Below are 13,511 nucleotides of genomic sequence, written 5' to 3'. Positions count from 1 at the left end.
TACCTTCTTGGGTGCTTCATTTTAAATTTACATGAATGCCCTCTTCAGCACAGAAAAGAAAACGTCACTCCCTTAGCATGAGTACAGAATGTACAGTGATACAAACCTGCACAGAGATTGAACACTGCCCATCTTACAAAGCCAATCTCAGCTCTGAGAGTCTGGGTAAGATGACTGCAAGCAGTAACACTCCAGCAGAGGAGGCTCATAACTCATGCCAGCAACCTCACCCACTCAGCTGTCCACCACTGAAAATGTGTGACCAATAATCCAGGCACATGCTGTCTTCCAACATTCCTTTGGTATGAAACTGACATGTGTTGCTGCAATGTAAGGATCTACTTAAGCATGGGTGACGGCGTCTTTATAGAACATGACAGCCACATATTTCCACATGTAAAGGCACATAGAATTGCATCAGCCCCTAAATGTGTATTGAGTCACATAAAGGCTCTTGGCATGCTTACAATCTGCAAGTTAAATTGATGCTCATTTGTGACAGGAAATGTGCCCCACTGATCTGTAGTCTAGCATAATGGTGGTATCCCCACTGCAAACATTCCCCCAACAGCTGGCAGTGACTGATATTGTCATGGTAGTTCATGCACATCTTCATTATAATAGGACTACCATGCTGTGCCTACTGTTGAATAACAGCAAATAATCTGTCATTCACTTTGATGGGACATTACAGAGTTCCTCCTGCAACTAAAGCTACATATTTTCCAGTTTCTGTAATGCATATCTAGTTAAAGTGCACTTTCCATTATACTTATCACTGTGAGTACCACAGCTCCCACAGGTTGGTGAAACATATAAAGCCTCATCCCTTGTCACTGTGTGTGTCTGTCTGCTTCCTACCTGTTGGCTTCGACAGGAGTCCAGGAGGTATATTAAATAACAAGGTTTACATATTTTCTTGTATTAAATAATTGCAGGAAAAGGTTCAGAAAATTTGAGATATTTAGAGTTAATGTAACAATTTTAATGTGATTTTGGCTAGAGCGATGAAATGGTAATACTCCTACAGATACATAATTAGAGAAAAATGTACAACTTGAATTACAGTTTCTCGCTGACAATGAGTCAGGCATTTTCATTGAGACTGGAACATACACATTTTAAACCTATGAGCCATTACAACAGATACAATAAATTAATTTTATACAGCACATACAACAAACAATGGAATTCATACTAACATACATAATTTCATTTCTTAAAGTAAAAGTAAACAGTGAATATCAGTAATATTTGGGACAGAGGAGGAGTATCTCACATGCCATATGTTAAATCAGAAACAACTGGAGTACAGCTCACAGACAAACAATTTACCGTTGCTGAATGTCTAGCCCTGGGAACTAAATAGAAGTAAATAAAATAAAAATTAAAAAATAAATAGATATCCTTTATGAGGAGAAAGAATATTGTAAGAATTCCTTCATGCACCATGTCTCTCTTCTGACCATTACTATGAGAGATTTTTCATATTCTGCACTTCTGCATCTCCTTTCCTTTCCTTTCTTCTAAGCACAAAGTAGACCCTTCTCTTTTGACTAAAATATTGCTAATATAACACTAAGACACAGTACATGTTCATTTTCAGCACATTTGATGCAAAATATTTGTTCAATCATCACTGATACCTATTTTGAGATCATTTTCATATAATGGACTAGAGTAAATATGGCACAATGACTGGTTTTTGGCCAAGTTCATTAAACACAAATATATACAATCAGAAACACAGGGATCTCACCAGATAAAAGGTTTTGATATATTACAACACCAAATGACAGAGGCTGAAGCATTTAGTACAGACTCCAAAAGGTGAAGTTGGATTGACATTCGCTCCTTACTTGTTCTGCAATGGCTTTTCCATTTTCATTCCATTCTACAGTTGGGGAAACAAACAGAAATAAAAAAATGAAACAAATAAATGATGAATCACTGCCACACTTCATCCCTGGTGTGGGCTCATCTGTTCTGTCACAACCGAACGTGGATCTGCAGAGTGATTTCCATTCACGATGGGTCCACACTGCACACTGTAGCCTCTGCCCATGGACATCTGCAGGGTCACTGAAACTAACTTCACCTCTGCCATTCTTGTCAGCAGCCACCTGCTTCGGCACCCCGTGTGGATCCTCCAGCCCCGTGGCAACTCGAGCAGTCCCATCGGGCCCTGTCCTGCCTCGGCCTTCAGCAGCAATGCCTGTGGACCTAGACCTGCTGCCTTCCCCAGTGGTTGCTCCTCAAGACCATGCACTACTTTGATTTTTCCTCAGGTGGTCACTGTTTTGGAAGGAGGAACTGTAGTGAGGCCACCCAATGTTACCACGAAACACAACACTGTTACTGACATCTATGGTTCCACCACTCAGATGGCATGGATCCATGCCCTCTGACAGGATCACGTGAGACTCTGGCACATAGACTGGCCCAGGACCAGCCTAAACCAGTGTTGATGCAATCAGTGGAGTGCGTACTGCGAATATTGTCATATTTGCTACAGTGTTATTCTGGTGGACTCTATCTGTAAGAGGCAGAATTCTGATACAACTTGGAACAAACTTCACTTGGGAATATGGATTAATGATAGCTTGCACTGTTCCTACTAGGGTCTATCAACTTGAGAAATAGTACTGGAGCTGCTATTGTATAAATTAGTTTAGACATATTAATAAAGATATGAAACAATCTGCCTATCAATTGGTTGTAAGCTGTGTGGAAAATGGTGCTCACATTGTAGGACAAATTGTTTGATTTTTCTTTCACTTCATGTTGTCACATATCAATGTAAATCAAAGTTAACAAATGCAGCATGGATTTAAACTGTGATATCCTTTCTGAAACATTACAATAACAGTTCACTCATAACTGTAAATATCTCATGCTGGTTGGTCCTCAAATTCTACTGACTTGCATTGCTCAGTTCTGCACTATTGAATTATGAATCACAACTTGCTTTGAGACACATCCTAATTAAAGCTCTTTCTAACTACACTTTATCACAGACAGGTGTACATACACTAATCTTATCTCAGAAAGACTATGATTCATCTTACTTTACACTACAATACTTTTTTCAGCTTTCTTTTCCTTTTTTTAAAAAAATGTTTCTCCTAAGATACTATTTCAAAAAAATACTGGGAAATGTAGTGTGCAGGTTGTGACACTTCTGTAGCCACCTGGACTGGTGCTTCAGCTGATACAGATTTAAATAGTCCTTTATACAAAGAATTCTTTCTTTGGCCCAAGTTCATACTCAATTTCGTCATTTTCTATCATTGTAATGAGCTGTAAAAAAAGAAAAAATATCACGAGTGATAAGAGCACACCTCAATGATCAAGGAATGAGATAAAGACTTACAAAAAATTTACGGTTTCTCATACAAGCATCTTATTAGCATGCAATAAATGTGGAAAAATAAAAAACATGCATAATAGCTACAATGCAAATAATATTGTTGTATACTTAATGCACAGCAATATGGTGTCTGTATTGAGTACATAACACACAGAGAATACTTTGCAATACATCCGTTGTGGCCTTTATGGCTCCATACTTTACTGACAAGAACTTATGTTACAGCATGTATTTTGCAGATGTGACTTATTAAACTGATAGCTCCCCCCCCCCCCCCCCCCCCCCCCATGAACCATGGACCTTGCCATTGGTGGGGAAGCTTGTGTGCCTCAACAACACAGATAGCCGTACCGTAGGTGCAACCACAATGAAGGGGTATCTGTTGAGAGGCCAGACAAATGTGTGGTTCCTGATGAGGGGCAGCAGTCTGGATGATTGACTGATCTGGTCGTGTAACACTAACCAAAACGGCCTTGCTGTTGTGGTACTGCAAACGGTTGAAAGCAAGGGGAAACTACAGCCGTAATTTTTCCCGAGGGCATGCAGCTTTACTGTATGGTTAAATGATGATGTCGTCCTCTTGGGTAAAATATTCCGGAGGTAAAATAGTCCCCCATTCGGATCTCCGGGCGGGGACTACTCAAGAGGACGTCGTTATCAGGAGAAAGAAAACTGGCGTCTATGGATCAGAGCGTGGAATGTCAGATCCCTTAATCGGGCAGGTAGGTTAGAAAATTTAAAAATGGAAATGGATAGGTTAAAGTTAGATATAGTGGGAATTAGTGAAGTTCGGTGGCAGGAGGAACAAGACTTTTGGTCAGGAGAATACAGGGTTATAAATACGAAATCAAATAGGGGTAATGCAGGAGTAGGTTTACAAATGAATAAAAAAATAGGAATGTGGGTAAGCTACTACAAACAGCATAGTGAAGACATTATTGTGGCCAAGATAGACACAAAGCCTAAGTCTACTACAGTAGCACAAGTTTATATGCCGACTAGCTCTGCAGATGATGAAGAAATTGATGAAATGTATGATGAGATAAAAGGAATTATTCACGTAGTGAAGGGAGATGGAATTCGACAGTAGGAAAATGAAGAGAAGGAAACGTAGTAGGTGAATACGGATTGGGGCTAAAAATGAAAGAGGAAGCCGCCTGGTAGAATTTTGCACACAGCATAATTTAATCATAGCTAACACTTGGTTCAAGATTCATGAAAGAAGGTTGTATATATGGAAGAATCCTGGAGAAACTAGAAGGTTTCAGATAGATTATATAATGGTAAGACAGAGATTTAGGAACCAAGTTTTAAATTGTAAGACATTTCCAGGGGCAGATGTGGACTCTGGCCACAATCTATTGGTTATGAACTATAGATTAAAACTGAAGAAACTGCAAAAAGGTGGGAATTTAAGGAGATGGGACCTGGATAAACTGAAAGAACCAGAGGTTCTACAGAGTTTCAGGGAGAGCATAATAGTACAATTGACAGGAATGGGGGAAAGAAATACAGTAGAAGAAGAATGGGTAGCTTTGAGGAATGAAATAGTGAAGGCAGCAGAGGATCAAGTAGGTAAAAAGACGAGGGCTAATAGAAATTCTTGGGTAACAGAAGAGATTCTGAATTTCATTGATGAAAGGAGAAAATACAAAAATGCAGTAAGTGAAGCAGGCAAAAAGGAATACAAACGTCTCAAAAATGAGATCAACAGGAAGTGCAAAATGGCTAAGCATGGATGGCTAGAGGACAAATGTAAGGATGTAGAGACTTATCTCATGAGGGGTAAGATAGATATTGCCTACAGGATAATTAAAAGAGCCCTTTGGAGAAAAGAGAACCACTTGCATGAATATCAAGAGCTCAGATGGAAACCCAGTTCTAAGCAAAGAAGGGAAAGCAGAAAGGTGGAAGGAGTATATAGAGGGTCTATACAGGGGCAGTGTTCTTGAGGACAATATTTTGGAAATGGAAAAGGATGTAGATGAAGATGAAATGGGAGATATGATACTGCGTGAAGAGTTTGACGGAGCACTGAAAGACCTGAGTCGAAACAAGGCCCCCGGAGTAGACAACATTCCATTAGAACTACTGACAGCCTTGGGAGAGCCAGTCCTGACAAAACTCTACCATCTGGTGAGCAAGATGTACGAGACAGGCGAAATACCCTCAGACTTCAAGAACAATATAATAATTCCAATCCCAAAGAAAGCAGGTGTTGACAGATGTGAAAATTACCAAACTATCAGTTTAATAAGTCACAGCTGCAAAATACTAATGGGAATTTTTTACAGACGAATGGAAAAACTGGTAGAAGCCGACCTTGGGGAAGATCAGTTTGGATTCCGTAGAAATGATGAAACACGTGAGGCAATACTGACCCTACGACTTATCTTAGAAGAAAGATTAAAGAAAGGCAAACCTACATTTCTAGCATTTGTAGACTTAGAGAAAGCTTTTGACAACGTTAACTGGAATACTCTCTTTCAAATTCTGAAGGTGGCAGGGGTAAAATACAGGGAGCGAAAGGCTATTTACAATTTGTACAGAAAGCAGATGGCAGTTATAAGAGTCGAGGGACGTGAAAGGGAAGCAGTGGTTGGGAGGGGAGTGAGACAGGGTTGTAGCCTCTCCCCAATGCTATTCAATCTGTATATTGAGCAAGCAGTAAAGGAAACAAAAGAAAAGTTCGGAGTAGATATTAAAATCCATGGAGAAGAAATAAAAACTTTGAGGTTTCTCGATGACATTGTAATTCTGTCAGAGACAGCAAAGGACTTGGAAGAGCAGTTGAACGGAATGGACAGTGTCTTGAAAGGAGGATATAAGATGAACATCAACAAAAGCAAAACAAGGATAATGGAATGTAGTCGAATTAAGTCGGGTGATGCTGAGGGAATCAGATTAGGAAATGAGACACTTCAAGTAGTAAAGGAGTTTTGCTATTTGGGGAGCAAAATAACTGATGATGGTTGAAGTAGAGAGGATATAAAATGTAGACTGGCAATGGCAAGGAAAGCGTTTCTGAAGAAGAGAAATTTGTTAACATCGAGCATTGATTTAAGTGTCAGGAAGTCGATTCTCAAAGTATTTGTATGGAGTGTAGCCATGTATGGAAGTGAAACATGGACGATAAATAGTTTAGACAAGAAGAGAATAGAAGCTTTCAAAATGTGGTGCTACAGAAGAATGCTGAAGATTAGATGGGTAGATGACATAACTAATGAGGAGGTATTGAATAGAATTGGGGAGAAAAGGAGTTTGTGGCACAACTTGACTAGAAGAAGGGATCGGTTGGTAGGACATGTTCTGAGGCATCAAGGGATCACAAATTTAGTACTGGAGGGCAGTGTGGAGGGTAAAAATCGTAGAGGGACACCAAGAGATGAATCCACTAAGCAGATTCAAAAGGATGTAGGCTGCAGTAGGTACTGGGAGATGAAGAAGCTTGCACAGGATAGAGTAGCATGGAGAGCTGCATCAAACCAGTCTCAGGACTGAAGACCACCACAACAACAACAATGTATTTTGTTGGTTCCCCCTTCTGTAATTTGGTGCTTGTTTCCTACAAACTACCTGAACTCAGCTTACCATGATAATTTCTGTTGTTCAGTACATTTTCATTCCCTCTACCCTCATTCTGATAACAATTTTGTCACATTTAGTTACTTATGCCAAACAACTGTCTTCTATTTTTACCATTTTCACTTTACAGTCGAACTTCTATTTTACTTTGTCTGATTTTACATTTTTCCTGATCCTATGTCATAAATTTGTAGCCCTTGTGAAAAATCAATAAGCGCAGAGTTAAAAATTCACTGATTTTACTTTTCTTCATGGTGAGGTTTACCTCAAATTACGTTCTTACTAGACACTTCACTTGACGTCACATTGTTTTCCTCCTATTGACATTGGATCTGACTGAATGAGTTATAAGAGGCACAAGATATAGACAGGTCACACTGCAGTTGGTGGCAGAGTTAAGGGAATATCTAAGGCAGCTGCTGAGAGGGGAGATGCGGGAGACCATATGCTGATGTAATCCAAGATTGGCCCTGCCAACACAATTAGCAACATTTAGCTTCACTGCACAATTATGATACAACTACAGCTAGGTTGCAGCAGGAATGGAAAAAAGGAACAGTCAATGTGAAGTTTTCCGAACTGAACCTATACATGACAAAGAGGTCCTGCCACCATCTTTTCTTGTGCCACTCATAACTCAGTATCGTCTTTTTGCATGTATTTCCGATGTAGTGTATTTGGCAACAATACTGATCATCAACATTTTAAATTTAAACCATGAGTCTCGAAGAATATGCTTGGTCTGAATCAAGGAAACAATGGCCATTTCTGGCTAGTAAGCTCTTACTGGCTGGCGACTTTTTATGTCATCCAACAGCAAGCACTGCCACCACACCACACTAAAGCCTGTTTTACACTAGTGACTTTCTGGTCAAAATCGACTACTCGAAGTGTGTGCACGTTTCATGCCCTCATGTGAATCCGCAACCAACCGTGACGCAAGTGTGTCTATGACATCTATGATCTATAGATTGTGCCGAGTGTAGAGTTCTAAATTTCTGAGTAAGCTACAAGCTGCGCATGTGCATAGACAAGGGACTATGGTGACGTCTGCTAACATCAGAAGTTATAACCTATTCTGGTCGAGCTCAATCCTATTATAGAAATGGATTTTGTCTTCATCATCTTTGTTATGTTGTTTGCTTTGCTTTCATGGCACACTGAAAAGTAACACAAGGTTGTGATATTCTTCGTACCAACTAGTGTTCTCCTACAGGATAGCCAAATACCTGGAAGCAAAAAACATTCACATTTTACAGAGAAAAAACCTACACTATGCATAAATAAGAATGTAAGTAGATAAAAGTGCTTTAATGAAAATTATTTTGACAGTGAAAAAGTCAGAATTAATGGACAAGAAAAATAATTTTTGTTGTTATTTGGCACTTGGCAAGAAAACAAGATACAAAGCATAATGCAAAATGGCACTATTTACTGCATTCTACATGTTGTCTGTGTGTTTGCAAGTGTATATTTTCTCGAGGAAGTATGTGTTCATGTTCTGAAATGTTTAGATGACACTTTTCTTATTCTTTCAGTTCTCAGGAGTGTAGAGAATTTACCACATGACTTTTGGTAAGAACTCCCACAAGGAATTATGCTTGGGTCATTAACTCTATTGTTATTGTTTGTTCCTACATTTTCTTACTATATTTCGATTTTTTGGAAAAAGAAAAGTCTCTTATGACCTCACTTTCACCACTCAGATGCCAAACTGCACAGCAGACAGTATGACAACATGGGCAAATTTGGTGCTGGCATGTAAATGAAAATATCCACTCAAAACAGACAAGAGTCGGTATGGGAATAAAACAACGAGGGCACTGCAATAGATGTGCTTGTCTTGTGAAGCCAATTGAAACAAGAAAGTTGATTGTGTAAAAGGGACTTAATACATGTAAATTGAGCTCACTTACTGTACGTGTGGAGAGAGGAAGTGCAGGTAGGGTGGAAAGCATTTTGTGACATGCTGAAAATATACTTTTTGTGCAGATAATGTGCTATGGCAGAGATATCACATGGAAATAGAACAAGGTTTTTGAGATTGCACATTTTAAAGGCTTCCATGTTCAATTTGACACGATAAAGTTGCAACAACTATATACACTACTCACGTATATACTTTGCACCACACTGTAGATCATGAACATTGGCAGCACTGGTGGAAGGCATGAAGCGAAACTGTAGCACCTATGTTTTCTATTTTTTACATTTTGCACAGTGTACAGAAATTCACACCCTCGCATCAGATTCCCATGCCTTTCACCATACTTAACAGTTTTCAGTTTAATTTACCATCTTTGTAAATTTTTTATTTTTTTCTGAGTGAGCACAAAGGAAAGATCACTCAAAAATGTGTCTCTTGATGTATAATTGTAGCCATAGCATGTCAGAATATATCTCGATTACCTTGTATCCAATACCAATTTCAATTTTTTGACCAAGTCTGCATTTTCCTCAATTTTGTGTTTTGTAAGTCTGGACTGCATGAAACTGTTAATTAGGGGTTTCACTGTGATTGCTTCTTCTCAAACTGCACCCTTCTGTCCTTATGTTCTACTGCTGTCCACCTTCATCGCATCCATACTTGTAGTATCATCCATCCACTCATACACTGTGTTACATGGATCCTTTTCTATCCTTTATGCCATAGGCAGAAACTGATTATCATCATTTGCTCCAGTGGATACACCAAACCACAAGGAAACACAGACACAACATTCCTGTAAGTCCAGAATAGACTTGAGTTTACAGAGTGAATGAAGCACTAACAAGTCTGGAACATAGCAAAGTCAGTGCAGCAACACAACAGCTCTAAATGAGTAACCACTCAAGACCCGAAACAAACTAAGTTAACTTGACCATGCACTGTCACGATATAAACAGCTACAAAGTATGGCAAGCAATGAAGCGTGTGACAAGCCTGGGCCAAACGCTCAGCCGCAAACAGTCGCCACAGGGAGGCACCACATAACATGCATATCTGGGTGGCAGCTTCGCTTACGACAGCGGCCCACAGCCACTGTTTGCAGCCTTAGTTCCTCTGACAAGTCCACATCTGTGCTAGGTGGGGAATCTGAATCACTGTCAGAGACAAAAGCTCTCACCACAAATAACCCTCCGAGATGCAGAACAAGCTAAGGTAAAGCAGCTGTTTGCAGTTTCATTAAAAACTAACTCTACCCAAAGTGCAACAAACTATTTTGGCTTATTCAAGCAAAAACATGTAACAAAGTAAAAGAAACACATAATGAGTACTTTAAGAAAAGCCACTGCTTCCTCAGTTATATAGAAATACCAAAGGAATATAAACCTGTTTACTACAATCTGTGTTGCTGTTTCGTTCTACAGTTAACAGAAATCTTCTATGCCGAAATCTAGATACATAATTCGTAGGGGTGGCTAGTAATGTATGATTTAATTTACATTTGCATTTACTGGGATTGTCAATGTCTTGTTCTATGTCAGATAGGAGCTTTTTGAAGGCTTTTGCACCAGAGTGAAGGAGGACAACAAAGAGTGAAAGTGAGCTATAACCCATATTTTCAAGTCAACACAATGCATGACACTCCTCAGTGCCAAACACAGTGATTAGTTTTTTCTTTCTTTTCTTATGTCTTGTCTCCCTTTTAGCAAAATTTTCCACTCTTTTATTTGTTGCCTGCCACCTTTCCTTCTTATAACCTCTCATGTTTACAGACCTCAATCTTTAAATATTCACTCTCTTGTGGGAGATGGTGCACTCAGCCTCGTGATGCCAATTGACGAGCTACTCGACCAAATAGTAGCGGCTTCGGTCAAGAAAACCATCATAACAGCCGGGAGAGCGGTGTGCTGACCCCACGCGCCCCCTTCTATCCGCATCCTTCACTAAGGATGACATGGCGGCCAGACGGTTCCGGTAGGCCACTCTTGGCCTGAAGGCGCAGTGCTTGTGGGAGATGAGGTAAGACACTTTATAAAGCTATAATCCCTGTTATCTTCTACTTATAATTCTGTCTGCACCATTGTGGTAAATTGACTAAAAATCATGTATTTGACTTTGAAACTGTCTCCCTCAAAAGACTAAATCCAGTAATGGGACTCCAGGCAGAATTGTGTGAATCTATAGTTTAAGGGAAGCATCAGAAAATTGTGGTCATTATCAGATTTTTCCTTAGCACCTTGGAAGAATAATAGAATGATGATGCACTGGATGGTGAATTTGCATATGACTGCTGAATGTTCAGAAACACCTATTATTCTCTTGATGGATCCCTAAAGACAGACATGATTTTCGACAACTGCAATGCGATTCATAAAATCGTGTTTCACAAACATCACACAGGAATTGAATCGACTATTACAGTTACTGTAATGTATAATAAGTTTTCTAGAAGTGTAATACTTACAATATTTCAAAACTCTAGCTGATTTTTATGTTTATAGAATAAATGTGTGTCTTGCCATAAGCTTTGTTGTAGCTTCACAAAACTGAATCTAGAGATATTCTTCAACCCCCCCTCCCCCTCTTACATAGTGATACCATAGGGATTATGGAGACAAGATTAGACTGATTACACAGCACACATAGAGGCAGTGGATCAATCAGCCTTCCTGTACTCCATATGTGGATGGAATGAGAAGAAGCCCTAATAAGTGGTACAGTACAAAGTAATCTCTGCCATGCACATCAGTGTGGTTTGCATAGTATAGATGTAGATGTAGAATCAACACAACAAGTAGTTAGCCACATACATAAAGTCTTTTACTACAGTCAATTAGTACTACTTCTGCAAGGGATGGCAAGAAGAAAATAGAGTGGTATGTATGTCTGCAATGACCATACCAACATCAGGTCAGAAGTGAGGAGTAAGCACTTTATCCACACAGTTGCTCCTTCTGTGATGTATCCATGAGATTAGGACTATGGTGGTATCAGTGACATGAGATTAAGACTATAGTGGTGTCAGGTCTGCCTACAGGGGGGCAGATTTATTGTACGATACAGAGGTAGCTTGCAAGGACTGTGGAGCAAATCGGTAAATGCACCCTAATGACTCTCAATGAATTTTTTAATCATGGACCTCTCTACACCATAAATGAAGACCTTAGCAGAAACTGACAAGGGTGTTTGGCATTCAGATAATGCAGTACACATCAGAGTTCAATTATCTGTTTAGGGTACTTTCTCAGGGTTCCCAGAGTAACCCCCAAGAAAGTACCCAAGACAGATCACTGAAATCTCAAATGTACTGCACAGTCCAACCACCCATGAACCATGGATCTCACCAAGGTGTGGTGGGTTGTGCGCCTCAGCGATACAGAGAGCAGTATCACAGATGTAATTACAATCGAGGGATGGTTCCTGAAGAGGGGCAGCAGCCTTTTCAGTAGTGGCAGAGACAACAGCCGAGGTGATTTGACTGATCTGCCCTTGCAATCCATCCTGGCCTTGCTGTGCTGGTACTGCAAGTGAATGAGTAAGGGAAAACTGTAGCCGTTATTTTCCCCTCAAGTGTATGTAGCTCTACTGTATGGTTATAATGATAGCATGCTCTTGGGTGAGGTATTCCAGCAATAAAATAGCCTCCCATTTGGATATCTGGACATGGACTATTAAGGAAGATGGTGTCATCATGAAAAATAAAAATGATTCTATGAGTCAGAGCATTGAATCTAGAACCCTTGATTGGATAGGTAGGTAAGAGAATTTCATAAGGGAAGTGGATAAGATGAAGTTAAATATAAGTGGAATAAACAAAAGTGTGGTGGCAGGAGGAATAGGACATCTAGTCAAGTGAGTACGAGGTTATAAATACAGAATCCATTATGGATAATGCAGAATAAGAAAATAGGAATGTGGGTAAGCTACTATCAACAGCAGAGTGAATGCATTTTGTAGCCAAACAGACATGAGTTCAGTGCCCACAATAGTAGCGTAAGTTTATGTACCAACTGCAGAGGATGAAGAGAATGAAACAATGAGTGATGAGATAAAAAAAAGTTTTTCAGATAGTTGAGGAAGAGAAAGAAAAGCAGTACAAGAAAATGCACTGGAGGGGGAAAGGAATGAAAGAGCAAGCTAAGTGCTAGAAATTAGCATGCAGCACAATTTAATCATTGCTGACACATGGTTGAAGAATCATGTAAAAAGGTTGTATACATGGAAGAGAGCTGCTTGTATAATAGCTGATTCTATAATAGTAAGGCAGAGATTTTATAACCAGACACTAAACTGTATGACATTTCCAGGGGCAGATGTGGACTCTCCCCATAATACACTGCAGATTAAAACTGTAGAGACTGAAATAAGGTAGGAAATTAAGGAGATGACACCTGGATCAAGTGTAACAATGAGAGGTTGCTGAGAGTTTTGTTGCTTTGAACGATAAAACAGTAAAGGCTGGAGAGGATCATACAGGTTTTTTTTAAGAAAAAAGTTTTAATAGAAATCCTTGAATATCACAGGAGATATTGAATTAACCTGCAAAAAATGAAAACAAAAATGCAGCAAATGGAGCAGGTGAAAGGGAATACAGACATCTGAAAAGTGACATTGACAGAAAGTGCAGAA

The 13,511-nt window shown here is 39.5% G+C and overlaps 1 protein-coding gene across 3 annotated transcripts in view; it reads right to left on the bottom strand.

Moving 5' to 3' along the window:
- Positions 1-963: 963 nt before the first annotated feature.
- LOC126198524 (1-phosphatidylinositol 4,5-bisphosphate phosphodiesterase-like) overlaps positions 964-13,511 on the bottom strand; it is a 590,920-nt gene continuing 578,372 nt past the window's right edge. For all 3 annotated transcript variants that reach the window (XM_049934913.1, XM_049934915.1, XM_049934914.1), the window contains exon 23: positions 964-3,300. In XM_049934913.1, the coding sequence (XP_049790870.1) occupies positions 3,232-3,300 (69 nt within the window). In that variant the 3' untranslated portion in view covers positions 964-3,231. The remainder of the gene's footprint in view (positions 3,301-13,511) is intronic.

The sequence above is a fragment of the Schistocerca nitens genome, chromosome 8 (assembly GCF_023898315.1).
Source record: "Schistocerca nitens isolate TAMUIC-IGC-003100 chromosome 8, iqSchNite1.1, whole genome shotgun sequence".
NCBI classification, from domain to species: Eukaryota; Metazoa; Arthropoda; class Insecta; order Orthoptera; family Acrididae; genus Schistocerca; species Schistocerca nitens.
This window is presented reverse-complemented; position numbering and strand designations above follow the sequence as displayed.